The following is a 27,612-nucleotide window of genomic DNA, read 5'->3' as shown; positions in this document are numbered from 1 at the left end:
AGCTGAAGTAGATGTCTGGTTTTTATTACACTCTAAAAGGGAAAAGGAGCTTTGCAAATTGTGATTTAGTGATATAAAAATATAGCCTTTGGGTTCTGAGCAACAACAACGAAAAGCCTCGGGCTTTGCCTTATGCCAGAGCTTCAGACCCACAAATGGCCCACAGCCGGCCCCCATCCCTACCAAGGGCTCCAATTTTACACAGTTCGTCTAGACCGAGGGAAAGGGCTTTGGATCCACATCAGGCAGCAGTTGTGTGTGGTGTCTGTATGAAGGGAGGGGGGGGGGGAGAGAGAATGTAACGCTTCCTAATTAAGATTTCTAACACTGAAAGTTGTGGGGGTTTTTTTACACAACTGATGCTGCAAAAAAAATGCACGTTTTAGATCACAGAAACGGCTTCCCAGTTCCTCCCCACCCCTTGAAATCAGCTTCATAAGCCTAAAATCTGTTTTGAAGCTGAAAAAACCTGGATTGGGGGGGGGGGGGGGATGGGGGAGGGAGAGAAATGGCACAAGCGCCGGATCTCTCTTAGGACGTTCCCTCGGGTTTATTGACACAACGCCCTTCCCGGTTTCAGGCACGGGGAACAAAGCAACGCGTTTCCGTAGGGCTCCGGAGACGGGAAGCGGTCCGTCAGCTGAAGACCCCACCCCTGATAGGGATGCTCTCGTTCAATCCGTGCTCTATCAGCTTTATGTCTTCCAGGTCGTCTTTGATGATGCTGATCAGGTGACTCAAACCTTCTTGTTGTTGCTTCAGATGCTAGAAAAGGAGATGAGGTCAGTGACAATCCTGCAGCAGGCATCTTTCCCAAACGATCACCTCCTGGGCCATGCCTTGTGCCAATTTCTCGGCCACAAAAAGCTAAAGGGAGTCCCCTGCGCAAGCACCAGTCGTTTCCGACTCTGGGGTGACGTTGCTTTCACAACATTTTCACGGCAGACTTTTTATGGGGTGGTTTGCCATTGCCTTCCCCAGTCATCTCCGCTTTCCCCCCAGCAAGCTGGGGACTCATTTTACCGACCTCGGAAGGATGGAAGGCTGAGTCAACCTGGAGCCGGCTATCTGAACCCAGTTTCTGCCGGGATCGAACTCAGGTCGTGAGCAAAGAGGTCAGACTGCAGCACTGCAGCTTTACCACTCTGCGCCACAGGGATCCCCAAAAGGTAAAGGTAGTCCCCTGTGCAAGCACCAGTCGTTTCCGACTCTGGGGTGACGTCGCATCACGACGTTTTCACGCCAGACTTTTGACGGGGTCATTTGCCATTGCCTTCCCCAGTCATCTACCCTTTACTCTGAGCAAGCTTGGGTACTCCTTTTACTGACCTCGGAAGGATGGAAGGCTGAGTCAACCTTGAGCCAGCTACCTGAACCCTGCTTCCACTGGGATCAAACTCCAGTCGTGAGCAGAAAGCTCGGAATGCAGTACTGCAGTTTTACCGCTCTGCGCCACGAGGCTCTTCTTGGCAACAAGCAGTACCTCATTTGTAAGACGGCTGACAGCAGCGTTCCGATCTGCCAGGGTCAAATGTCCTCTGCCTTCTAATTCTTGCCTCTGAGTCTCATGCTCAAAGGCTCTCCTTTGTATGGGCGAGGGAAGGTGTGGAATAACTAACACTGAACTCAGCTGGCAGGGCAACGCCCTCGTGAACCCAGCCGCGGGTCGTCCCCTGAAGACGAAAGGCAGAGGTGTCTGCCACATCCTCATCATCGTAGGTGCTAACACTTAAAAGTAGGCTAAGGAGTTATTTTAGGAAGTTATTGTCATCTGAAGAGCCCCGTGGCGCAGAGTGGTAAAGCCGCAGTACTGCAGTCCGAGCTCTCTGCTCACGACCTGAGTTGGATCCCGGCGGAAGCTGAGTTCAGGTAGCCGGTTCAAGGCTGACTCAGCCTTCCATCCTTCCGAGGTCAGTAAAATGAGTCCCCAGCTTGCTGGGGGGGGGGGGAAGTGTAGATGACTGGGGAAGTCAATGGCAAACCACCCTGTAAAAGTCTGTCGTGAAAACGATGGGAAAGCAACGTCACCCCAGAATCAAAAATGACTGGTGCTTGCACAGGGGACTACCTTTACCTTTAGAAGAGCCCTGTGGTGCAGAGTGTTAAAGCTGCAGTACTGCAGTCCTAAGCTCTGCTCACAACCTGAGTTTGATCCCCGGCTGAAGTTGGGTTTTCAGGTAGCCGGCTCGAGGTTGACTCAGCCTTCCATCCTTCCGAAGTCAGTAAAATGAGTACCCCGCTTGCTGGAGAGAAAGTGTAGATGACTGGGGAAGGCAATGGCAAACCACCCCGTAAATAGTCTGTCGTGAAAATATGATGCGACATCACCCCACAGTTGGAAAGGACTGGTGCTTGCACAGGGGACGACCTTGACCTTTTTTTCTCATCTGATTTGTTGTTTATTTACATTCTGACTCTGCCTTTCTGCTCAGGCTGACAAGTCCAGGTTGGGAAATTCCTGGGGGTTTGGGGAGGTGGAGGGCAGCGGTCTCAGCAGAGTAGAAGGCCAAAGGGTCCATCTTCCAAAGCAGCCATTTGCTTTGTGGAAACTTATCTATGTTGTCTGGAATTCAGCTGCGAGTCTGGGAGACTCCCGGTCCCGCCTAGAGGCTGGCACCCATGCTTTCCGTCCTCATAAGGGCCGCCAAGGCAGCTAACAATTTAAAATATAACTTTCGAACCGTTTTTTTTCCTCACACCCGTATTCCTGTACTGTGTGTGTGTGTGCACACCCACAAGTCATGGCAACCTCTGGCGACTGACCCCTGCTGGAGGATATTCAGAGAAGTGGCTTGATACAGCCCGCCTCTGCCTCCTAGTCCTGATATTCCAAGGCCCTGCTAGAGGCAGCCCTGCTTAATTTCCGAGATCTGATGAGATCAGGCCGCCCTGGGCTATCCCAATCTTGAGGTGGCCTAAAGCGTATATATACATATATGCAGGGGTGGAATTCTAGCAGGAGCTCCTTTGCGTATTCAGCCACACACCCCTGATGTAGCCAATCCTCCAAGAGCTTACAAGGCTCTTTTTTGAAAGCTCTCGGAGAATTGGCTACATCAAGGGGGTGTGGCCGAATAGGCAAAGGAGCTCCTGCTAGAATTTCACTCCTGTATATGTGTGTGTGTGTGTGTATATATACACACACACACACATATATACACACACAGAGCTGTTTTTGTAGCAGGAGCTCCTTTGCATATTCAGCCACACACCCCTGATGTAGCCAATCTTCTTGCAGCTTATGGGAGGCCCTGTAAGAAGAGCCCTGTAAGCTCTTGGAGGACTGTCTACATTAGGAGGGTGTGGCCTAATATGCAAAGGAGCTCCTGCTAAAAAAAAAAAGCAACAGATGGAAGATGATGGAGGAAGATGGGAGATGATACAGACAGACAGACAGACATTCCTCTAACGAAAGAGAAACCAAAACTGCGACTTGTCCGCTGAACGTCACTACTCACTTGCTTGATTTCCCGCAGAAGGTCACCGTCGATGTAGTACCTCTCTTCCGATCTCACCGCCCCAAAGTGGTTCTGCATCCTGATCTGGGACATCAGCTCATTCAGTCGGCCCTGGGAAAGGGGGAAAGAGTCGTGCCATTCGTCCGGAGGGGCTGCAAAGGACCTGTCCTCTCTGGGGGACCCCGTACAGCCCTGCTGTCACCCGGGGGGGGGGGGCGTGCCTCTCTGTCCCAAGGCTGTGAATTGCTAACCTTGAACTGTGTGGGCGCGTTGAGTTCGCACTGGATGGTGTCCAACTGGACGCGAAGCTGCTCCTCATCTGCTTGGATGGCGTAGCCGCTTTTCCTCTGGATCTCTTGCTTGATTAAGACCTGCGGGGAGGAATCGGTTATGGCACCGCTGAGGTCTGCCCGGCCCCTGAACACAGGTCTCCTGGCCTTAAGGGTGCAGGACGGAGCAAGGACATAAGAGAAGCCATGTTGGGTCAGCCCAATGGCCCATCCAGTCCAACACTCTGTGTCACACAGTGGCCAGAAAACCCAAGTGCCATCAGGAGGTCCACCCGTGGGGCTAGAAGTCCTTCCACTGTGCCCCCCCAAGGACCAAGAATACAGAGCATCACTTGCCCTAGACATAAGAACATAAGAGACGCCAAGTTGGATCAGGCCAATGGCCCATCCAGTCCAACACTCTGTGTCACACAGTGGCCAAAAACCCCAAGTGCCATCAGGAGGTCCACCCATGGGGCTAGAAGCCCTTCCACTGTGCCCCCCACCCCAAGGACCAAGAATGCAGAGCATCACTACCCCAGACAGAGAGTTTCAACAATACACTGTGGCTAATAGCCGCTAATGGACCTCTGCTCTATATGCTTATCCATTCCCCTCTTGAAGCTGGCTATGCTTGTAGCCTCCGCCACCTCCTGTGGCAGTGAATTCCACATCTTAATGACCCTTTGGGTGAAGAAGTACTTCCCGTTATCCATTCTAACCCAACTGCTCAGCAATTTCTTTGAATGGCCACGAGTTCTTATATTGTGAGAAAGGGAGAAAAGGTCACCATAATTCAGAAGCGAATGAAACACACATACTGAGATACAGACCACGAGTTCTCGTATTGCGAGAAAGGGAGAAAAGTACTTCTTTCTCTACCTTCTCTATCCCATGCAGAATCTCAAGCGTGTCCTATGTCCTCGCTTGAGATGCCAGTCCACCTGAAACGGGAGGAAACGGAAGAGGCCTTGCGCACCAGCAGTCGGGCGCATCCCCTCCTTCCAAAGCTGTTTGGGAAAGGGAATGGGAACGCTGCACCACGCCATCCAAATGCACACGACTCTTCACAGAGGTTACGAAGAAAGAGCACGGTCCCGGCCACAAAAGCTTGTAGTCGACTCAACTGAGTTCCTGGTCAATTCAGATTCAGCCAGGGACTTCCAGGCTCACAGCTTGTATGCTTCACTACTGTGTGGAGCCAGCTCTCTCATGAGACGGACGGCAGGAAGGGTTGCACCAGCCCTTGGTTCTTGTGGCTCTTTCTTACACCCCCAGGGAAATGCCAATCACCACTTTGGGGCCGGGAAGCCATTTTCTCCAGTTTGGCCAAGGATCCTAGAGGGGTTTTTTTTTTTTTGTCATCTTCTGGGCGTGGAGCAGGGGTCACTGGGAGTGTGGGGGGAGGAGGTAGTTGCGAATTTCCTGCCTTGTGTGTGTGTGGGGGGGGGGGGGTTGGACTAGATGAACCTGGAGATCCTTTCCAACTTTATGTTCCTCCCTTCCAATTCTATGATTCTATGATCCTCCTTCACCACCAGGCCAAACCGAGAAGCGGCGAGCGACGCCCTACCTGTAACGTTCTGTGCGACAGGTCCATCAGTTTCCTCTTGTACTGGGCTATTTTGGCCATCGTCGTCGTCTGGTTTTTCTGCAACTCGCTGATGTCTTCCGATATTATCTAGAGAAAGGGAGGAAGTGGCTCAGCAAGGCGGCTGCGCTGTTAGCGATCAAAGCCCTCATGTTGACAGGCAGTTGACAGCTAGGATAATCAGAAATGCTTTCCTTAAAACATCGCCTCAAGAATCATCGCACAAGGCACCACCTGGGCCTAAAATGGAACAAAATAGATGTCAGGCAGCTAAGAGCCTGGGAAAGTATTTTGGAAGGCGAGCCAGAGTGGCTGGCTGGCTTATGGCCCCCTCTGTGCCCTGGAGAGGAACCCCGTGGTGCAAAGCGGTCAGCTGCGGTGTTGCAGTCCTAAGCTCTGCTCACGACCTGAGTTCGATCCGGGCGGAAGCTGGGTTCAGGTAGCCGGCTCGAGGTTGACTCAGCCTTCCATCCTTCCAAGGTGGGTAAAAAGCCAGGTGCCATCAGGAGGTCCATTGGTGGGGCCAGGACAGTAGAAGCCCTCCCACTGTGCCCCCCTCACCACAGAGAATACAGAGCATCACTGCCCCAGACAGAGTTCCATCAATATGCTGTGGCTAATAGCCACTGGTGGGCCTCTGCTCCATCACGAACGTTCCAAAGAGGGGCAACAAAGATGTCGATGCTCACGTCTAATCTGGTCTGATGCTGTTTTGTCATCTGGTCCTGGACCTTCAGCCTTCTCAAGAGCTCTTTGAAGCCGACCATCGGCACAGGAATCAGTCTACAGAAATAAAGAGCATCCAGTTGGTTCAAAACGGGGCGACGCCTTATCGCTTTTTTTTTTTTTAAACCAAAGCCTTCGCAAGCTGCTGGCTTAAAAGAACTTGATCCTTCATAAAACGGAACAGACAATGGCACAGAGGGAAAGGACAGGATGGCCCAAATAGTAAACCAGAAGAGAGCCCTCATCTTCTCTTTATAAAAATGGACAGAGGCCTTTGCTAGTTTAAAGGGCTTTGGCCCAACTCCTCCTCACTCTCTCCAGCACACCCACATGGGAATAACAAGGGTGGACTGGTTGAAAACTAAGTTTTTAAAAACAAAGGAAGGCGAGACATTTCAAACATTTTCCTATTGCCTAGAAAGCAATCAAAGGCATTGAATTTGGCCACAACAAAGGCAAAGAATTTGACTACGACAGCAGTAGAGTTTGGAGAGCCAGTCTGGTGCAGTGGTTAAGTGTGCAGATTCTTATCTGGGAGAACCAGGTTTGATTCCCCATTCCTCCACTTGCAGCTGCTGGAATGGCTTTGGGGTAGCCATAGCTCTCACAGAGTTGTCCTTGAAAGGGCAGCTTCTGGGAGCGCTCTCTCAGCCCCACCCACCTCACAGGGTGTCTGTTGTGGGGGAAGGAGATAAAAGGAGATTGTAAGCCACACTGAGACTCTGATTCAGAGAGAAGGGTGGGGTATAAATCTGCGGTCTTCTTCTTCCCCATTCCTCCACTTGCAGCTGCTGGAATGGCCTTTGGTCAGCCATAGCTTTCACAAGAGTTGTCCTTGAAAGGGCAGCTGCTGTAAGAGCTCTCTCAGCCCCACCCACCTCACAGGGTGTCTGTTTTGGGGGAGGAAGATAAAGGAGATTGCAAGTGGAGGAGTGGGGAATCAAACCCGGTTCTCCCAGATAAGAGTCCAGGCACTTAACCGCTACACCAACTTGAATTAGCTTTCAGGGGACTACCTAGAAGCCAACCTAACCTGGATAGCTCTGACCTATGTGGCTCAGGCTAGCCTGATCTCATCAGATCTCAGAAGCTAAGCAGGGCTGTCCCTTGGACGGGGGACCATCAAGGAAGTCCTGGGTTGTTATGCAGAGGCAAGAAATGGCAAACCATCTCTGAACTTCTCTTGCCCTGAAAACCCTCCAGGTTTGCTGTAAGTCTGCTGTGACTTAAGGGCACTGCTCAACACCATTTAGAGGCCAATAATTTTAATCAGGGGTGGAATTCTGGCAGGAGCTCCTTTGCATATTAGGCCACACACCCCTGATGTAGCCAATCCTCCAAGAGCTTACAGGGCTTTTATTACAGGGCCTACTCACTGTAAGCTCTTGGAGGATTGGCTACATCAGGGGTGTGTGGCCTAATATGCAAAGGAGCTCCTGCCAGAATTCCACCCCTTCTAGACCCTGATGTATCCCTGTGGACGTTTCCCCAACAGTTCACATTGTCAGCAAAAGGTTACAAGAATGGCCACTCTAGCCCTGACCTGGATGGGCCAGGCAAGCGCAGTCTTCTCAGATCTTGGAAGCTAAGCAGGCCAGCTCCAGCAAGACCTCCTTGGAATACCAGCGGTTGGGAGGCAGGGGCAGGCTTCATTCAGGCATCTCTCTGAATATCCCTCAGGCCCCCAGTAGAGGTCAGTCACCAGAGGTTGCCATGACTTCCAGGGGCAGGTGCGCACACATGCAGGCATAAGAAGGAAGGAAGGAAGGAAGGAAGGAAGGAAGGAAGGAAGGAAGGAAGGAAGGAAGGAAGGAAGGAAGGAAGGAAGGAAGGAAGGAAGGAAGGAAGGAAGGAAGGAAGGAAGGAAGGAAGGAAGGAAGGAAGGAAGGAAAGAGAGGGGAAGGGAGGGAAGGAGGGAAGGAAGAAAGGGGAGGGAGGGGGAGGAAGAGGGAGGGAGGGAGGAAGGAAGGAAGGAAGGAAGGAAGGAAGGAAGGAAGGAAGGAAGGAAGGAAGGAAGGAAGGAAGGAAGGAAGGAAGGAAGGAAGGAAGGAAGGAAGGAAGGTCTGATTTTGCCCTCCCTCCTAAGTGGCTTTCTCCCTTAAAGAAAAGACCCAGTCGAAGGCTTCATCAATCCTACTCTGCAAGCCACTTACTTCTCAGGATCTGGATTATCCACTTTAGCCTGTTCCCAGATGATCGGATCAACACCTGCAGGGCCCAAAAAGAGTTACGTCAACAAAGGGAGATCTCAGTAACTGAAGCAAGATTTTCCTGCTCTCCTCCACCTTGATGTACAAATACATGCTGTAGTTAACGAAGCTTCCACAATATACAGCACCTCGGACCTGGGCGGTGTAATGGTGACCTCGCTTTTGCAGACAGGAAACTGGCTCATGTCAGTTGAAAACGGACAGACGTTAATTAAAACGTAACAAAGCTATTAACCTAAAATTTTAAAAGGTTCCTGGGGAAAGTGTGTTCTCGGCACAGGCCGTGTCAAGGATTGGCCGGAAGGGGATTTGCCTGCTTCTCCCTGGGTTCAATAACAGCAGTTTGGCCTGACCTGGATAGCCCAGGCCAGCCTGATCTCGTCAGATCTCGGAAGCTGAGCAGGGCCGACACCGGCAAGGACTTGGAGGGGAGGCGACTTGGAATACCTGGACTGGGAGGCAGAGGCAGGCTGTACCAAAACCACTTCCTTGATTGTCTTTCAACGACTACTGTAGATTTATACCCCACCCTTCTCTCTGGATCAGAGTCTCAGAGCGGCTCACAATCTCCTTTATCTGTGAGGTGGGTGGGGCTGAGAGGGCTCTCCCAGCAGCTGCCCTTTCAAGGACAACTTCTGCAAGAGTTATGGCTGACCCAAGGCCATTCCAGCGGGTGCAAGTGGAGGAGTGGGAATCAAACCCGGTGCTCCCAGATAAGAGTCCTCACACTTCACCACTAAACCAAACTGGTTCTTCATGCCTCAGTAGATGATTCCAGAGGTCGCCATGACTTCTGGGCTTGGATGTGCACACACAAAGTGAAACAAGCGCAAAATTTACAAGCGTTTTGTAGCCAGAAGGAGGATTGGGCTTTGAACTGAATGCCAGGAATATAAGTGAATGTTTTAAGAGCACGACTGGAGTCCGTGAGCACCTTATAGACCAACAAGATTCTCCGGGGGGGGGGGGGAAGCTTTTGAGAGTGAAAAATTGTCCCTTCGTCAGATACAAGTGGGAATGGCGATCTGAGAGCCTTTATATATCAGAAGGCAGGAGGGATTTTGCCAAGGTGAGAGTTAGGATGCAAAGGTAACAACAGATATCATAGTCAGCTTGGTGAGAGAGCAGGCAGGAAATGCTTCTTCATATCTCACCACAAAGGCTAATTTTCTGCCCTAACATCAGCTGGGCAGCCATGCTGATCTCTAGTAGAAGAGCTAGATTAGGCTCCAGTAGCACCTTAAAAGCCAACAAGCTTATATCTTACAAATGGAGCTTTGACTCTCGAAAGCTTATGGTCTTTAAGATGCTCCAATCTGGCTCTGCGACTGCAAACCATCACATGAACACACGAAGCTGCTTAAGCTGAATCAGACCCTTGGTGCTTCCAAGTCGGTATTGTCTGCTCAGACCGGCAGCCCCTCTCCAGGGTTTCAGGCAGAGGTCTTTCACATCACCTAACCCAGGGGTGTCAATCGTGCGGCCCAGGGGCTGAATCAGGCCCCTGGAGGGCTCCTATCGAGCCCCCGAGCAACTGGCTGTCATCTGCTGCCTTCTTCCTCTCTTGCTTCCTTCTGCATTATAGCTTGCTCAATTGCACAGGAGCTACAGAGCAAAGCCTCCATTTTCTCTATTGGCTGAGGCTCTTCCCTTGGGAAGAAGAAGAAGAAGATATTGGATTTATATCCCGCCCTCCACTCCGAAGAGTCTCAGAGCGGCTCACAATCTCCTTTCCCTTCCTCCCCCACAACAGACACCCTGTGAGGTAGATGAAGATATTGGATTTATATCCCGCCCTCCACTCCAAAGAGTCTCAGAGCGGCTCACAATCTCCTTTCCCTTCCTCCCCCACAACAGACACCTTGTGAGGTGGGTGGGGCTGGAGAGGGCTCTCACAGCAGCTGCCCTTTCAAGGACAACCTCTGCCAGAGCTATGGCTGACCCAAGGCCATGCTAGCAGGTGCAAGTGGAGGAGTGGGGAATCAAACCCGGTTCTCCCAGATAAGAGTCCGCACACTTAACCACTACACCAAACTGGAAGGGGGGGGGGGGGAGGGACAGCTTGCTTTGCAAGGCCCTCTCAATCGCACAGTGCCGCAGAGCTACTGAGCCAAGCCTCCCTTCCTTCTGTTGGCTGAGGTCCCTCACCGTCTTGGTCCCAATGAGTGCTAACGAGACCACTGAGTGCTAATGTTTTAAGCGTGTTTTAAGTTTTTTTAAAAAAATCTTTCATTGTGTTCTTCTGTTTCCTTTATCAAGTTTATACCTCTAGTACCTGGCATTACACTTTATGACACACACGGTCCAGCCTGACAAGGTCTCGTTTATGTCAGATCTGGCCCTCGTAACAAATGAGTTCGACATCCCCGATAAACCTTTTAACTGGATATGCTGGGGCCTGAAGCCTAGGACCTTCTCTGTGTTAAGCAGAGGCTCTTCCACTGAGCCACAGCCCTTTCCCCATAAAGTAGCCCATGTGAACACATATATGAAGCTACCATAAGCAGAATCAGATCTTTGGTCTGTCAAACTCAGTATAATAATAATAATAATAATAATACATTAGGGTTTGTAGAATCTTTCGGGCTCAAGTGCCGTGTTCTACTGGAGAAAGTTTTCCTTCCAGACGTTTCATTCTCAGCTGCGGAGAACATCCTCAGTGGCGTTGCAGCCGGAGCAGGCGCTCAGACCTTCTCGGCTGCTGTGCATTGCTGCTGTCTCAATGCACAGCAGCCAAGAAGGTCAGAGCGCCTGCTCCGGCTGCAACGCCACTGAGGATGTTCTCCGCAGCTGAGAACGAAACGTCTGGAAGGAAAACTTTCTCCAGTAGAACACGGCACTTGAGCCCGAAAGATTCTACAAACCCTAATGATGTTACCAGCCGTGAAAACCTGAAATCAATAATAATACATTTTATTTATATCCCGCCCTCCCCGCCAAAGCAGGCTCGGGGCGGCTAACAACATACAAATTTCAGCTTACAATAAAACATCGGTACAATTAGATAAATAATTCATTACACAAAACCATCATATTTAAAACCATCATTCACAATTTAAAAATTAACGAGTAAGTTTGGTGGCTGGATACGTCTACAGCAGCTCCGTCTTAGGTCTATATTTAGGAGAAGGCCATTTTAAAAAGAGCAGTCTTGCAGGCCCTACGGAATTGATCAAGACTCCGCAGGGCCCGCACTTCATCCGGAAGTCGATTCCACCAGTGTGGAGCTACGATCGAAAAGGCCCGTTCTCGTGTGCTCTTCAATTTGGCCTTCTTCGGCCCAGGGATAGTCAACCAGTTCTTTCCCCCTGATCTCAGTACTCTCTGGGGCTCATATGGGGAGAGACGGTCCCTAAGGTAGGCAGGCCCTCGACCGTATAGGGCTTTAAAGGTAATAACCAGCACTTTGTAACGAACCCGGTAAACAACTGGCAGCCAGTGCAGCTCGCGTAACCCCGGCTGTATGTGCTCCCACTTCGGAAACCCTAGTAACAGCCTAGCCGCTGCATTCTGCACCAGCTGCAGCTTCCGGGTTCGGTACAGAGGCAGCCCCGTGTAGAGGGCATTACAGTAATCCAGTCTCGTTGCGTGGATCACTGTTGCTAAGTCATGACGCTCCAGGAAGGGGGCCAACTGCCTCACCCGTCTAAGATGGAAGAACGCGGATTTGGCAGTGGCCGCTATCTGGGCCTCCATTGACAATGAAGGCTCCAGTAGAACCCCCAAGCTCTTGACCCTGTGCGCCGCTGTTAGTGACACACCGTCAAATTGTCTACTGAGTATTGCCTACTCAGACTGGCAGCAGCTCTCCACAGTCTCGGGCAGAGGTCTTTCCCACCGCTTAACCCTTTTAACTGGAGATGCTGGGGCCTGAAGCCTGGAACTTTCCGCATATTAAGCAGGGGCTCTACCCCTGCGCCATGGCCTCTCCCCACGGCCCCCCGCCTGGAACGGTCTTCAGGGAACGATACACGTCTATTCCAACAGGCCTCTGCTTATCAGGAGTTGAGGGGCTGAGCTGTATCACACGATACCTGCAGGAGGATTCTGCAGTAGTTGCTTGATCTGGGCCGGGGAGAGTTCCGTCCTGACCAGGGTGAGGGTGACGCCAAGCTGCTGGAACTGGGTCTTGATGTTTGCCTGCTCAAAGTGGGCGTAGAGGGTGGTGGCCGGGACTCGCCTCGAGGTCCCGTTCGGTGACCGCTCAACCACGTAGATGACTACCTCGGTCCTAAAAGAGCAACAGGGAGAACTTAACATTGGAGACAGCTGACATTTCTACTCTGTTATTCAGACCTGGGAGGATCGGGGAGGGGGGGCGCGGGAGGAGTGCTTTGTCTCAAAAGGAAAACAGCGTTTTCATTTAGAAGGCACATGCCCAGCTTGAAACATTGAATTATTTAATATTTAATTGGGCCGTACACCACGGTTGTCTCTAATTTGTGCAAGAGGAGGCTGGCGTGCAAAGTTTTAGCTGGCTACTCGGGGATTTTGGCTTCCAGGTCACAAGCATTTTCTTCCTCCATTGAAAACAACAGAGGATGGGGTGCCTCCTTTTGGGACCAATAGAATTGGATCCCCTGGTCCAATCTTTTTGAAAATTAAAAGATTTTTTTTTTTTAGGAGAAGAAGAATTGCAGATTTATACCCCGCCCTTATCTCTCAGAGTCTCCTATATCTTCTCCCCCCACAGCAGACACCCTGTGAGGTGGGTGGGGCTGAGAGGGCTCTCACAGCAGCTGCCCTTTCAAGAACAAGTCCTGCCAGAGCTATGGCTGACCCAAGGCCATTCAGGTGGGTGCAAGTGGAGGAGTGGGGAATCAAACCCGGTTCTCCCAGATAAGAGTCCGCGCACTTAACCACTACACCAAACTGAGAGACATCAGCAGCTATGCTGCAAATCTGGTGCCTCTTCCTCCAAAACCAGACCCCGCCCCCACCCGAGCCTAGATACTCCTGGATCAATTCTCCATTATAGCCTATGAGGCGCTGTGACTATAATGGTCCCCATAGGTGACAAGGGAGCAGGAAAATGTTGTTGGTTTTTCTGCACAGCCCGATTAAGCTTTTCAGTATGATTTGTAAGGTGCCGCGAGTCACAGCAAAAGCGGGAGGTAAACACTTGAATAAATAAGTAGTTTGGGCAAGTTGGTAACATTAAAGCAACTTCCTGTTAGGTTAGGAAGGGTTATGACAGCGATTGTTCCACCTCTGTTATACCTGACCTGTAAATTTGTCATATTTCACTTTTTTTTAAAAAGCAGACTGCATGATTCCTCCCCCCGCCCCGCCCCCCAAAAAGTGCTGGTATGTTTTCTATGGCTCAGTGCAGGGTAATGGTCCAAGGCCAGGTCTACCAATATAATGGAAAGCGGCAGGCAGACCAGTTCTCTGGAGGCCTGGTCTACCCCCGTTAGAGGACAACATTTTCTATAATGAAATTTGACTTCATTCTATTTTCTTTAATAATGTTTAAAACAGGGGTGTCAAACTCCTTTGTTATGAGGGCCAGATCTGACATAAATTAGACCTTGTTGGGCCGGGCCATGTCGGGTTGGGCTGGGCCATGTTAGGTCAGGCCATGTGTGTATACCTAAGATCAGGTAGCAAAGATTTAAACTTTTTAAAGGATACAGACAAATACAATTATTTTTTTAAAAAAACTTAAAACATGCTTAAAACATTAGCACTCGTTAGTCTTAAAGGTGCTTTCTTTGTATTTCTCCAACGGGATGCAGGGAACTGGGCAAAGGAAGCTCTGGCTCTTTCCTTCCTTCCCTAGGGACTGGGAGGGGGGAGCCTCAGCCAGTAGAAGGAAGAGAGGCTTGGCTCAGTAACTCTGTTGTGCAATTGAGAAAGCCTGGAAAAACAAGCTCTGCCCCCCCTCCAACGGAGGAACCTCAACCAATGGAGAAAATAGAGGTTAAGCTCAGTAGCTCCTATGCAACTGAGCAGGCCTTGCAAAGCAAACTGTTATGCAAGATATAGGGAGAAGGAAGCAGATGACAGCCAGTTACTCGGGGGCCTGATAGGAGCCCTCCGGGGGCCTGATTCGGCCCCCGGATCGCATGTTTGACACCCCTGGTTTAAAAGAATTCTGAGATTTTTTACAAGTTTATGGAAATAATCTCCTAAAAAAATTAATTTACGAGATAACCAAATGTAGACTTGCTCACAACTTTAATGCTGCTAGCTTTTTTTTCCACTCAAGAGGTAGAATTTTTGCTCACAACGCTGTGGAGCTTAGAGGGAACGCTGCTGCAGTCCGAGACTCTCTTGCTCAAATGCCAGCTGAAACCCAACCATGGAAAACAAGGAGGACCCCTTGCGAAAGAAGTTCAGGTTCAGACGCTGGTGGATCACCACGTGGACAAAGTATAAGCTAGCCATTCAGTGCTCACCCCCTCCCCCCTGCTATACTCTGCATCAGAGTTCCCCAACCTTTTTGAGCCTATGGGCATCTTTGGAATTCTGACACAACGGGGTGGGCGTGGCCACAAAACGGCCTTTTCGGTGCCTTTCAGTCCCACAGGCAAGATCTCGTGGGTGCGACAGCAGCTGATGCCAAAGCATCATTTTTCAAAATCTGCACAGCCCATCTAATCTCCAACAGCCAATCAGAAGGCCTGCTGGGCAAAAGCCTCGCCTGGCCCCACCCACTTTCTAAATCTCTTGACGGGTGCCAAGAAAAGAAGATGATGATATTGGATTTATATCCCGCCCTCCACTCCAAATCTCAGAGTCTCAGAGCGGTTCACAATCTCCTTTATCTTCTTTCCCCACAACAGACACCCCGTGGGGGGGTGGGGCTGAAAGAGCTCTGACAGAAGCTATCCTTTCAAGGACAACTCCTATGAGAGCTATGGCTGACCCAAGGTTCAAATCCCATTTCTGACATGAAAGCTCGCTGGGTGACCTTGGGCCAGTCACACGCACTCAGCCTAACCTACCTCACAGGGTTGTTGTGAGGATAAAAATGGAAGAAGACCGTAGATTTATACCCCACCCTTCTCTCTGAATCAGAGTCTCAGAGTGGCTTACAATCTCCTTTATCTTCTTCCCCCACAACAGGGGGGAAGAGAGCTGAGAGAGCTCTCCCAGAAGCTGCCCTTTCAAGGACAACTCCTGCGAGAGCTATGGCTGATCCAAGGCCATTCCAGCAGCTGCAAATGGAGGAGTGGGGAGTCAAACCCAGTTCTTCCAGATATGAGTCTGCACACTTAACCGCGACTGGAGGAGATGGGAACTACTAGGAGATGGGGAGAAAGGCGGGGTACCAACGAACTAACCAACCAAATACAGGCGACAAAACTAGCATTTGTCGAGGCCAACTAACTGGCATTCGGGAGATCTTCTGAGAGCCAAACCCAGGTTTCGCAAGCCAAATAAACTACAGTTTGGCTTAATACTGTGAAGCAAGCCAAAGGGGTCAAGAAGCTTTCAGCCTGAAAAGAGCTGCCCCGTACAGGCTGTTTACATACTGGTCATCGGGCATTGTCTTGACACCTTCGACGTTGACCGTGAGAGTCTGGTTGGAGCCCAGGATTTTGTGCAAGGACTCCACAAGCTGCTGCTGCTGGCTTCGGATCTCCGCTTCCTTTTTGTTGAAGACCAGGGCGACCAAGCCGTCTTCGTCCTTGTTGTTGGGCATGCAGCAGTAGCCCACGGCCTGTGACAAACCAAAGGAAGTGAGTGCTCGCCTGGGAAGAGATGGGTCCACCAAGGGCAGGGCTGTTTCTGCCTGGTGTGTTCCTTTCCTCCAGACCCTGGAGCTAGAAAGGAAGCCAAGCTTCTAGGAGTGAAGGAAGGGAGTGCCTACTGCCCTGGGGCAAGACAGTCTCAAGGGAAGAGGAGATGCCACCTGCTCTGCCTCAAGAATGAGTTTACGAACTGCAAATGCGAATCTTGGAGTTGTCTTATCCCGCGTATCTGTGGAATTTGATTGCCTTTTGTATATTTTGTATATTGGAAGCCGCTTGGGGACCACAGTATAAGAAGAAGATGATGATATTGGATTTATATCCCGCCCTCCACTCCGAAGAGTCTCAGAGCGGCTCACAATCTCCTTTCCCTTCCTCCCCCACAACAGACACCCTGTGAGGTAGATGAAGATATTGGATTTATATCCCGCCCTCCACTCCAAAGAGTCTCACAGCGGCTCACAATCTCCTTTCTCTTCCTCCCCCACAACAGACACCCTGTGAGGTAGATGAAGATATTGGATTTATATCCCGCCCTCCACTCCGAAGAGTCTCAGAGCGGCTCACAATCTCCTTTCCCTTCCTCCCCCACAACAGACACCCTGTGAGGTAGATGAAGATATTGGATTTATATCCCGCCCTCCACTCCGAAGAGTCTCAGAGCGGCTCACAATCTCCTTTACCTTCCTCCCCCACAACAGACACCCTGTGAGGTGGGTGGGGCTGAGAGGGCTCTCACAGCAGCTGCCCTTTCAAGGACAACCTCTGCCAGAGCTATGGCTGACCCAAGGCCATGCTAGCAGGTGCAAGTGGAGGAGTGGGGAATCAAACCCGATTCTCCCAGATAAGAGTCCACACACTTAACCACTATACCAAACTGGCTCCCCTAAACGGAGAAAAGTGGGATTAAAAACATCCTAAATAAATAAACAAGCAAACTCAGCCTTCTAACTAATGGCTCCTCAGTGGAATAAGCTTTCTCTGGAGGTGGTGGGCTCTCCTTCCTTGGAGGTTTTTAAACAGAGGCTAGGTGGCCATCTGACTGCGATGAAGATCCTGCGAATTTAGGGGGAGGTATTTGTGAGTTTCCTGCATTGTGCAGGGCGTTGGGCTAGATGACCCTGGAGGCCCCTTCCAGTTCTATGATTCTATGGTAGCCTCCACATAATTCAATAGCGTAGTTATTTTACCTTGAGGGGATGTGGCTCAGTAGAAGATGCTCTTCTTTGCAAGTCCCAGGTTGCAATCCCTGGAATCCCCCGTTTTAAAAAAAAGAGCTGGCAGCAGGCGATGCAAAAGACCTTTAGCTAAGTCTCTGGAGAGCTGCTGCCAGTCTGACAATACCGACCTTGACGGACCGAGGGTCTGCTTCAGTATAAGGCAGCGTCATGCATGTACCCCTAATTTCTCACCTCAGAAAGGTGTGTACCGGATATACAACCAGCCTGCCCGTTAAACGTTCTTTTCTATTGAACAGACCTCATTTTAAAGCAAATTGCATCGATGCAATATCAAAGACCTGTCAAAAGTAAATCTGCAGCACAGTGGTAAAAACAGCAGAGCAGCTTACCTGCCTAAGAACATAAGAACAGCCCTGCAGGGTCAGTCCAGGCCAGCCTTCCTTTCACATGGGCTGACCAGCTGCCTCCAGGAAGCCCCATGAACAAAATGACCGCAACAGCATCCCTCTGGTTTGTGCTCCTCAGCGACTGATTTAAAGAGGCGGAGCGCCTCTGGCATTGGAGGGAGTAGATCATGACAGTAGCCGCTGGTAGCCCAGTCCTCCATGAATTTGCCCACTCCCCTTTTAAAGACCTCTGAGCTGGCAGCCGCCACCACGCTGCCCCCCCCCGCATGCCCAGAAGGGTTTTAGCGCTCAGTAGCTGAGCTGCTGTTGCAAAGGAAAACAGCAGAGAGATTTTGCAACCGGCTTTCCGTACCTTAAATCTGCAGAACGGGTTTTCCTGCGTGAACTCCACTGGGGCGCTGCTGCTGTTGAAGTAGCCTTTGCCTGTGCCCCAAAATGCCTGCAGCTGGTTCCACTTGGCCAAAATGGCATCCCGCTCGTCTCCCAAGAGGGTGGGGGCAGACAAGGCACTGGCTGTGTTGATCAGCTGGTTGGACTGGGTGGGGGCTTGCGTCGGCTGACTGAAGAGGCTGCTGAGGGCTGGATGGGATGGGAAGAGAGAGGGTCACTGGGGTGGAAGTCACAGGCATCCTCTGAGAGTCAGTTGTGGAGTCGCGGTTGGAACAAGGTGGGTAGCCGCGTTGGTCCGAAGCAATAAAAACACGTCAAGAGTCCAGTTGCACCTTTAAGACCAGCCAAGTTGGTCTTGTGAGCTTGCACGCAAAAGCTCACACACACGCTGAATGAAACTTTGTTGGTCTTAAAGGTGCCACTGGGCTTAACTTCGTTCTAGCGGTTAGAATGTCAGACTAGGATATGGCAAAGCCAGGCCTGAATCCCCATGCCACTGTGGAATAGGCTTGCCAGGTCCAATTCAAGAAATAGCTGGGGACTTTGGGGGGTGGAGCCAGGAGACATTGGGGGTGGAGCCAGGAGCAAGGTTGTGACAAGCACGATGGAACTCCAAAGGGAGTTCCGGCCATCACATTGAAAGGGACCGCACACCTTTTAAATGCCTTCCCTCCACTGGGAATAATGAAGGATGGGGGCACCTTCTTTTGGGGCTCACAGAACTGGACCCCCTGGTCAAATCTTTTTGAAACTTGGAGGGTGTTTTGAGGAGAAGCGCCAGATGCTATGTTGAAAACGTGGTGCCACTATCTCAAAAAACAGACCTCTCTCCCCCCAAGAGCCCCAGATACCTGTGGATCAGTTCTCCATTATACTCTTTGGGAATTGGCCTCCATAAGGAATAATGGAGTGCCCAGCAGAAATTTCCCTTCCCCACTCCCGCCCCACGTTCTGATGACACTGAAGTGGGGGGAGGGCCTCCAAACCAGGGGATCCCCTGCCCCCAACAGGGGACTGGCAACCCTACTGTTGAAGCTTGCTGGGTGGCCTTGGGCAAGTCACATGCTCTTAGCCTAACCTACCTCACAGGGTCATTGTGAGGATACAACGGAAAGAAGTAGAATGATGTATGCTGCTTTGGGTCCCCAACTGGGAAGAAAGGCAAGGTTTAAATCAAGTAAATGAACAAAGGATTAATAAGATGCCATGCTCCACCCCAAACTACTCTCATTGCTTCTTTACCAAGAGGCTAAGGGTCCTCAAAGCGGTTGCCCATGAGCGCCAACGCTCCCACCAACAGTATCCTGGAGCCCACCAAGTGTTTTCAGAAAGTAGGCAAGGCCACGTGGGGCTTCTGAGTGGCTGCTGGAGAGATGTGATTGGCTGTACAGATATTCTACGAGACTTCTTTGGCAGCAGCTGCCGCAACAGCGCAAGGGTCTTCGCTTTGTACCTGAAAGAAAGCTGCAGCAGCCGTTTGGTGGCTGGCTCTGCCTCCCGCGCAGTCATTTTGCGGCTGTGGCCACCATGCTGTGTCAGAACTTGAGCGGTGCCTGGAGACTCAACAAGGCACTAGGCGGTCTGGGAAGCAGGCCTGGGACCTGCTTCCCTTCAAGACTGCCTTTCCCCACACGTGCCCCGGAGAGCACTGTGTCCAGGATCCCAGAATTTTTAATGATCCCAAAGGAAGCCCAATTTAACTACCACCAGGAGCAGGGCTTTCTCTGTAGCAACTCCCACAAGGTGGAACGTGCTCCCCGAGAACATCAGAGTCCCGCGGGGCTTGCTGAACTGAAACGCAGTTCCGCGGGGCTTGCAAGACTGACCTTTTCCACATGGCATTCAACAACTAAAAGGGAGACAGCTGCTAAGCCAAAGGATTGACAAGATCCGCCAACACCACTCTACCAGAATTACCAGTGCCACGATCACCAAAGATTTGTTAAGAGCTGTAATTTTATCGATTTTATGGCATACTACTGTTTTAATGTTTTACACTTTGTTGTTTTTATCGGTTGTTAGCCGCCCTGAGCCTGTAATGGGGAGGGCAGGATATAAATCTAATAAATAAAATAAATAAATAAATAAATAAATAAATAAATAAATAAATAAAGCACAGGCCGGTTCCCTCCCCACAAAAAGACTCAAGCAATAAATCTTGGAGGAGTAACAGATATAGAATTAAGAGTTAGATTTGGGGCAATTGGGGTTAGATTTTTAAAGCAGCCCCGTGGCGCAGAGTGGTAAAGCAGCAATACTGAACTCTCTGCTCACGACCCGAGTTCGAGCCCAGCGAAAGCTGCTTCAGGTAGCCGGCCCAAGGTTGACTCAGCCTTCTCCTTTCAAAGTCAGTAAAATGAGGACCCAGCTTGTTGGGGGGAAAGCGTAGATGGTTGGGGAAAGCAATGGCAAACCACCCTGTAAAAAGTCTGCCGTGAAAACACTGTGAAAACAACGTCACCCTCAGAGTCAGAAACGACTGGTGCTTGCACAGGGGACCTTTCCTTTTTCCTTTCCTTGGGGCAATTTTAACCGGGTTTCTTTGTGCCAGGGTTGAACCCCAGCATGTGTTTTTTTTATTTCCATAGCTCAGCCCCGCAAGCACCAACTCAGTTAAGTTTCAAGCAGGATGCGTAAAGGGTGGGGTGCACTCACTTGGCTGCTGCTGGGTGTTGAAGCCTCCGAAGCCCAACCCAGTTCCCAAACTGGTCCCAAGGCCGGTTCCGGTGCCTGCCGCTGTCCCGAAGCCAGCGCCAAATCCAAAACCTTTGGTCTGAGTAGCGCCGAAGAGCCCTTGAGGGTGGGGTAGAAAAAGAGCACAAGCGCAACATGGAGAGATGATATGCTACATTACAAGTGGACTGCCCTGAAACAGGCAATGAGAAACACAAAGGGGTGCTGGGCACAAGAGGCTCTTACCGGGGGTGGTTGTGTTGGCAGGGGTGGAGAAGCTAAATGTGGGCCCAGCTGTGGTGGTCGTCGTCCCAAACCCTCCAAAGGCTCCTGCCGAAGCAAGTATATGAGTCAAATAGAACAGCCAGGCTGCTTTGCAGATAGAGAGGTTAAACACATGCTGGAAGGGACTTTTACGGAAGGGAGATGGAGACAAATGAACACTGTGGAAGTGACTGAGGAAACATCTCATGCTCCTCCACTGTCCGCCCTGGGCTAGAGTGGTGTAAACTGCAAAGATAAAGCTGCTTACACTAACATGGAGTACTGTGTACAATTCTGGTCACCGCACCTCAAAAAAAGATATTATAGCATTGGAAAAGTCCAGAAAAGGGGAACTAGAATGATTAAAGGCTTGCAACACTTTCCTGATGAAGAAAGGTTAAAGTGCTCGGGGCTCTTTAGCTTGGAGAAATGCCAACTGAGGGCTGACATGATAGAGGTTTACAAGATTATGCATGGAATAGAGAAAGTAGAGAAAGAAGTACTTTTCTCACAATACAAGAACTTGTGGACATTCAATGAAATTGCTGAGCAGTCGGGTTAGAACTGATAAAAGGAAGTTCTTCTTCACCCAAAGGGTGATTAACATGTGGAATTCACTGCCACAGGAGGTGGCGGTGGCTACAAGCATAGCCAGCTTCCAGAGGGGATTGGATAAACATATGGAGCAGAGGGCCATCAGTGACTATTAGCTACAGCGTATTGATGGAACTCTCTGTCTGGGGCAGTGATGCTCTGTATTTTTGGTGCTTGGGGGGGGGGGCAACAGTGTGAGGGCTTCTAGTGTCTTGGCCCCACTGATGGACGTCCTGGTGGCACCTGGGTTTTTTGGCCACCGTGTGTCACAGAGTGTTGGACTGGATGGGCCACTGGCCTGATCCAACATGGCTTCTCTTATGTTCTTATGGCTGCTTCATCTCCATTGTGGACATGGGTTCCATTTTTCCTTTTAAGAGTAAAGATAACTATTAAGATCAGAGAAGCCCATTCCCATTGTTCCTTATGTACATTAAAAAAAAAAATACTGTATGGCATCGTGTGTTGAACAGCAAGGAGATCCCAGAGGGACTGTTTGGTGCCCAAGCTGTAGCTCTTTTTTGACACCACTAGGTGGTTATATATTAATTACATTACGGTTTAGAAGAACCTGCATGCAAATCACAAACGACACCTGATTTACAGGACCCTTTTTTAAAAAAAAAAAAAGTTATCTACTTCATGCAACTGGAGGACACCTGATACCAACTCATACTTTTTAGATCATCCCTTCCCCTCAAAAGATCCAACATGAATTTTATACTAACAAAACAAAACGATGTTGCGTCATGGAAGCTTTTTAGACTAATTAGAAAGCGAATGAACGTTATTAGAATCAGCACCTGAACGAATGATGTCTTCAGCGGCTAAGATGAGAATTACACGGAACAAAGAATGAAAAGTGCTGCATGTTACCGTACAACCACGAGGGGGTTATGGGATGGATATAGTTTCCTATACGAACAGCGGCAAGAACTACCATGTTCATATTAAATATATTAAAATATTGGATAGGAAAACACTTGACATTAGAGCCAGGCATATTCTGCCCAAAAAGACAGATCTATGCCTGGCTACGCAAAAGATAGCAAAATTAGAGCATCAACTCAATCAGCGACAAACAGATAAGTAGTAAATTACAATGCTTAAAAGTCAGGGTCTTCTTTTTCCCCCAAACCCAGCTTATTTTCACATATAACGTGTCAGTCAATTTAAAGACTATTGACTTTTGGCTGATCGTATAAAAGTTATTTCTGCACAGAACCTTGGAAAAAGTGTGGTGGAGATTCAAGGTGACTGAAATCCAATGAAGAGACACAGAGGAAAGAGGGGGGGGGGAGGGAAAACATATATGCAGCAGAGTCCAAGAATCCAAGAAGATGCCTTTTCAAGACGGACTGTGCAACTGCTCAGCATATTGCCAAGTAATTGCAGTTTTATACTTCCTATTTGCAATGCGCGAGACACCCAAATTTGGCCTGGACAGTTAGGATACTGAAACACCGAGACACCGATCCATCGACTGCTTGTGGGTGTGACAGTACTGGAGTGGACAGAATCATTCACGGAAATGGGCTAACTCTTTTTGTGCACAAAAAGGTGTGGAGGGGGGAGGGGGATCATTCCGCCTTCCCCCCAAAATTAATTCCCAATAAAATTAATTTTCAAAAATAAAAAAGCTTCCATGGCCAAAAAAAATCCACGTGGACACTTGAAATCAGCCTACGTTTCACATAGCAATTATGGAAGCACCAGTGTTTAGAAGAAGACTGCAGATTTATACCTCACCTGTCTCTCTGAATCAGAGACTCAGAGCGGCTTACAATTTTCTATATCTTCTCCCCCCAACAACAGACACCCTGTGAGGTGGGTGGGGTTGAGAGGGCTCTCGCAGCAGCTGCCCTTTCAAGGACAACTCCTGCGATAGCTATGGCTAACCCAAGGCCATTCCAGCAGCTGTAAGTGGAGAAGTGGGGAATCAAACTCGGTTCTCCCAGATAAGAGTCCTCACACTTAACCATTACACCAAACTGGCTCTCAGAAAGTACTTGCTGTGATAAAGATACATGGTATGAAGGGAAGGCATTCTGGTCCAAAGTATGCACCAGATTTATGCCACAGGGAGTACAGTCAATCATAGCAGACCAGCATATATCTACCATGAGCTCCAGTCTGAGGATATACAAAGGCATACTTTTCATAGGCCGTTTTCGCACTCACGTTTTACTGGCGCCACGACCATCCTGACGCCGGCGAATCTGCATGGCTTTCGCACCAGAAGCTCCGGCGCTCCCAGAAGCGCCGGCTACTTCCGTCGCTAAGCCAGCGCAAACGGAAATCGCAAAGATGCAGGAAAACGTTTGCGCTGGCTTAGCGACGGAAAGCGCCGGCGCTTCTGGGAGCGCCGGCGCTTCTGTTGCGAAATCCATGCAGATTCGCCGGCGTCAGGAGGGTCGTGGCGCCAGTAAAACGTGAGTGCGAAAACACCCATAGTTTACTTCTGTTCTGGCAAACTGTGCCTGCAATGCTCTTGACGCATCTTGAATACATGTTGATCTGTCTTTTTAAAATATCTCCCAGAACAAAAGCAAAGCAATCTACCAGGCTGACTCAGTCCCGAAAACATTATTTGGAAGCCCACCCTTTGGATTTCAAAAGGACTTACCAACCACAAGGGAATTCTTGGACTCTTAGCTGCAACGATGCAATTACAAACACCATGTCTGCGCATTCTCTACCTGCGCTGGGCAAACTGTTACCGAAATTGAATGGTGGCGCCGAGGTAGCAGACACACCAAAATTCCCAATATTAAAATTCACTGCGGGGTTAGGAGTTAAGCCGAAACCCCCAAAATTAAACCCACTGGCAGGGGAGTTTGCCGTTTCGAGGCCACCAAATCCTGACGAGTGGGAAGCAGAAAGAAAGCAAGGGAGGAATTAGTCAGGGAGGAAAAGACACTCGTTAAGCAGTAAAAACTGTTTCTGATCAGCAGAAGAGCGAAAATGCAAGAGCACAGAAGAGGGGGAAACATCTTTATCATGTCAAGTAATATCTGTCAAGGACAAGAGAATTTTTCTTCTCCTACATCTCCTGTTACCATTTAATCCTTACAATTAAATACTTTTTTTGCACTGAGAGTAATTAAAATGTAGCATTCGCTGTCAGACGATGTTGTGATGGCCACAGGAATAAACAGTTTTCAAAGAGGATTAGATAGCTTCATGGAGCATAGGCCTATCAGTGGCTACGAGCCACGGTGACTGAGGGGAACCTCCACATTCAGAGGCACTAAACTTCTGAATCCCAAAGCCAGGAGGCATCATCGGGGGACATTCTTGGCCTCTATGTCCTGTTGTTGGCCATTCAGAAGAACTGGTTGGCCACTGTGTGAGGCTGGATGGTGGACTAGATGGACCACTGGTCTGACCCAGTAGGGCTCTTCTGATGTTCTTATGAAGGCCTCGGCCTCTCCACCCTGTTGTTGGCCCTCCAGAGGAACTGGTTGGCCACTGTGTGAGGCTGGATGGTGGACTAGAGGGACCACTGGTCTGACCCAGTAGGGCTCTTCTGATGTTCTTATGAAGGCCTCAGCCTCTGTGCCCTGTTGTTGGCCCTCCAGAGGAACTGGTTGGCCACTGTGTGAGACAGGATACTGGACTAGAGGGACCACTGGTCTGACCCAGTAGGGCTCTTCTGATGTTCTTATGAAGGCCTCAGCCTCTATGCCCTGTTGTTGGCCCTCCAGAGGAACTGGTTGGCCACTGTGTGAGACAGGATGCTGGACTAGATGGACCACTGGTCTGACCCAGTAGGGCTCTTCTGATGTTCTTATGAAGGCCTCAGCCTCTATGCCCTGTTGTTGGCCCTCCAGAGGAACTGGTTGGCCACTGTGTGAGACAGGATGCTGGACTAGATGGACCACTGGACTGACCCAGTAGGGCTCTTCTGATGTTCTTATGAAGGCCTCAGCCTCTATGCCCTGTTGGCCCTCCAGAGGAACTGGTTGGCCACTGTGTGAGACAGGATGCTGGACTAGATGGACCACTGGTCTGACCCAGTGGGGCTCTTCTGATGTTCTTATGAAGGCCTCAGCCTCTATGCCCTTTTGGCTCTCCAGAGGAACTGGTTGGCCACTGTGTGAGGCAGGATGGTGGACTAGATGGACCACTAGTTTGATCCAGCAGGGCTCTTTTTGTGTTCTTGTCTTTCATCGGGCATAGCTTAACTAGAAATAAAAGAACCATCAAGGTATACACAACTGAATGTCGAAGGGAGAGAATTTATATACAAATCCCAAGTGGCCACCTTCTGGCACTGTCCAGTCCCATCCTGTCCTGCCAGCTGACATCATTTTGGACTACAAGAGTGGATGGGAAATCTGGATATAAATATTTTCATAAATAATACAATTCCAAGCCTCTTCAGGGGAGAGACAGTGGCTCAGCAGTAGGACATCTGCTTGGCATGCAGAAGGTTCCAGGTCCAATCCCAGCAGAAGTCCGCCAAGAAAGCGATGCCCTCCCCCAGACATCTCCAAACGTGAACCTGCTGCCAAACCCAAGGGCAGTAAAGCGCCAGGAGAATTAATGACGATGGCCCCGAATTGCTGAGAAATTGTCTGGAATTTTCAGCTTTCCTCAGCCAGCTGCTAATACCACCCCACTCTGCAGCCCTGCGCCAGAGAAGGACCGGCTGCTCCCCCCTTCCCCAAGCAGAGCTGCTGTGCCCACCCACATTGGCGTGGCAGGCCGAAATCCAACTAGGGTTGCCAAGTCCAACTCAAGAAATATCAAGGACTTTGAGGGTGGAGCCAGGACACTCTGGGAGGGTGAAGCCAGGAGACTTTGGGGGTGGAGCCAGGAGTAAGGGTGTGACAAGTATAAATGAACTCCAAAGGGAGTTCTGGCCATCATTTAAAGGGACCGCACACCTTTTAAATGCCTTCCCTCCATTTGGAGTAATGAAGGATAGGGGCACTTTCTTTGGGGGCTCATAGAATTTGACTCCCAAGTCCAATCTTTTTGAAACTTGGGGATTATTTTGAGGAGAGTCACCAGATGCTATGCTGGAAATATGGTGCCTCTACCTCAAAAAAACAATTCCTCTAGAGCCCCAGATACCGCAGATCAATTCTATACCCTATTATTACACCCTATTGGAATCGGTCTCCATAGGGAATAATGGAGCACCCAGCAGACATTTCCCTCCTCCCGCCCCGCTTTCTGATGACCCTGAAGCGGGGGGAAGGCCTCCAAAACAGGGGATCCCCTGGCCCCACCTGGGGATTGGCAACCCGTGCAGCTCCCCCAGGCTGGAAAGTCCCTTCCGGCTCTCTCTGCCTGTCACGCCACAGGCGAAGGGAGAGACGAGCGCCCTGGCCAGAGGCCCCCGGTTGCCAGGGAGACGAGCCTCGGCGGTTGCTATGGAGACCAGGCTCTTCCTCGGTACCCACCCCGCCAGAGGTCCCCCCTCCTTCCCGCCCCGGCGTCGCTCTCGGTCGCGCTCACCCGCAGGGTTTGGGGCGGTTGTGGCGCCGGCGGCTGCTCCGAAGTTGAAAGCCATGAGGCGGCCACAAGGAAGGCGGCGGCGCTGGCGGCGGCAGCTCCAAACCCGGGAAAGTCCTTCGCTTCCAGGGTCCGGCTGGGAACGCTCACCCCGAAGGGGAAGGTTCCGGGCAAGCCGCGGAGCTAGGGAAGAATTACGCGGGGGCACAGGCTCAACTTCCGGTTTGTTTGGCAACTGGAGGAATGCATGAGGGTTAAAAAGTGAAGACAAAGTTCGAGTCCAGTGGCACCTTTACATGGCAAAAAAGAGTTTTATTCAAGGTATAAGCCAAGAGTGACCAAACTTGTTTAACTTGAGAGCCACATAGAATAAATGTAAGATGTTTAAGAGCTGCCAGACATGAACGTCAGATGTTTGAGAGGAGGGAGGAAGGAAGGAAGGAAGGAAAATAGATGGAGGATGGAGGGAGAGGTGGAAAGAAAGCAACTGTAACTAATGCATTTTCCCCAAGCTGCTTGGAAAAGTGATTTAAAGAGAGAAATGCCTTCTGTAAACTGGCCAATGGGGTGGTGGGGGCTTCGAGAGCCACACAAACTATGTGTGAAAGAGCCACATGTGGTTCCTGAGCCACAGTTTAACCACCCCTGTATAAGCCTTTGTGGACACACACACTTCTTCAGAT

General features: G+C 50.2%; 1 protein-coding gene across 2 annotated transcripts; it reads right to left on the bottom strand.

Annotated features, from left to right (window-relative positions):
* Positions 1 to 3: 3 nt before the first annotated feature.
* Positions 4 to 27,067, bottom strand: NUP54 (nucleoporin 54). Of its 2 annotated transcripts, XM_060247165.1 has the most exons (13): positions 26,933 to 27,024; positions 24,163 to 24,324; positions 20,852 to 20,935; positions 20,588 to 20,725; positions 17,895 to 18,121; positions 15,736 to 15,923; positions 12,289 to 12,485; positions 8,198 to 8,252; positions 6,008 to 6,101; positions 5,301 to 5,408; positions 3,710 to 3,829; positions 3,459 to 3,569; positions 4 to 765 (listed from the first exon to the last, which is right to left on the bottom strand). In XM_060247165.1, the coding sequence occupies exons 1-13, from the start codon at positions 26,985 to 26,987 to the stop codon at positions 637 to 639; spliced, it is 1,668 nt and encodes a 555-aa protein (XP_060103148.1). In that variant the 5' UTR covers positions 26,988 to 27,024; the 3' UTR covers positions 4 to 636. The 2 variants fall into 2 exon arrangements, with proteins under 2 accessions (XP_060103148.1, XP_060103149.1); XM_060247166.1 differs by lacking the exon at positions 24,163 to 24,324 and having other exon boundaries at positions 26,933 to 27,067.
* Between the last annotated feature and the right edge of the window lie 545 nt (positions 27,068 to 27,612).

This window comes from Heteronotia binoei, chromosome 9 (genome assembly GCF_032191835.1).
Source record: "Heteronotia binoei isolate CCM8104 ecotype False Entrance Well chromosome 9, APGP_CSIRO_Hbin_v1, whole genome shotgun sequence".
Classification (NCBI taxonomy): domain Eukaryota; kingdom Metazoa; phylum Chordata; class Lepidosauria; order Squamata; family Gekkonidae; genus Heteronotia; species Heteronotia binoei.
This window is presented reverse-complemented; position numbering and strand designations above follow the sequence as displayed.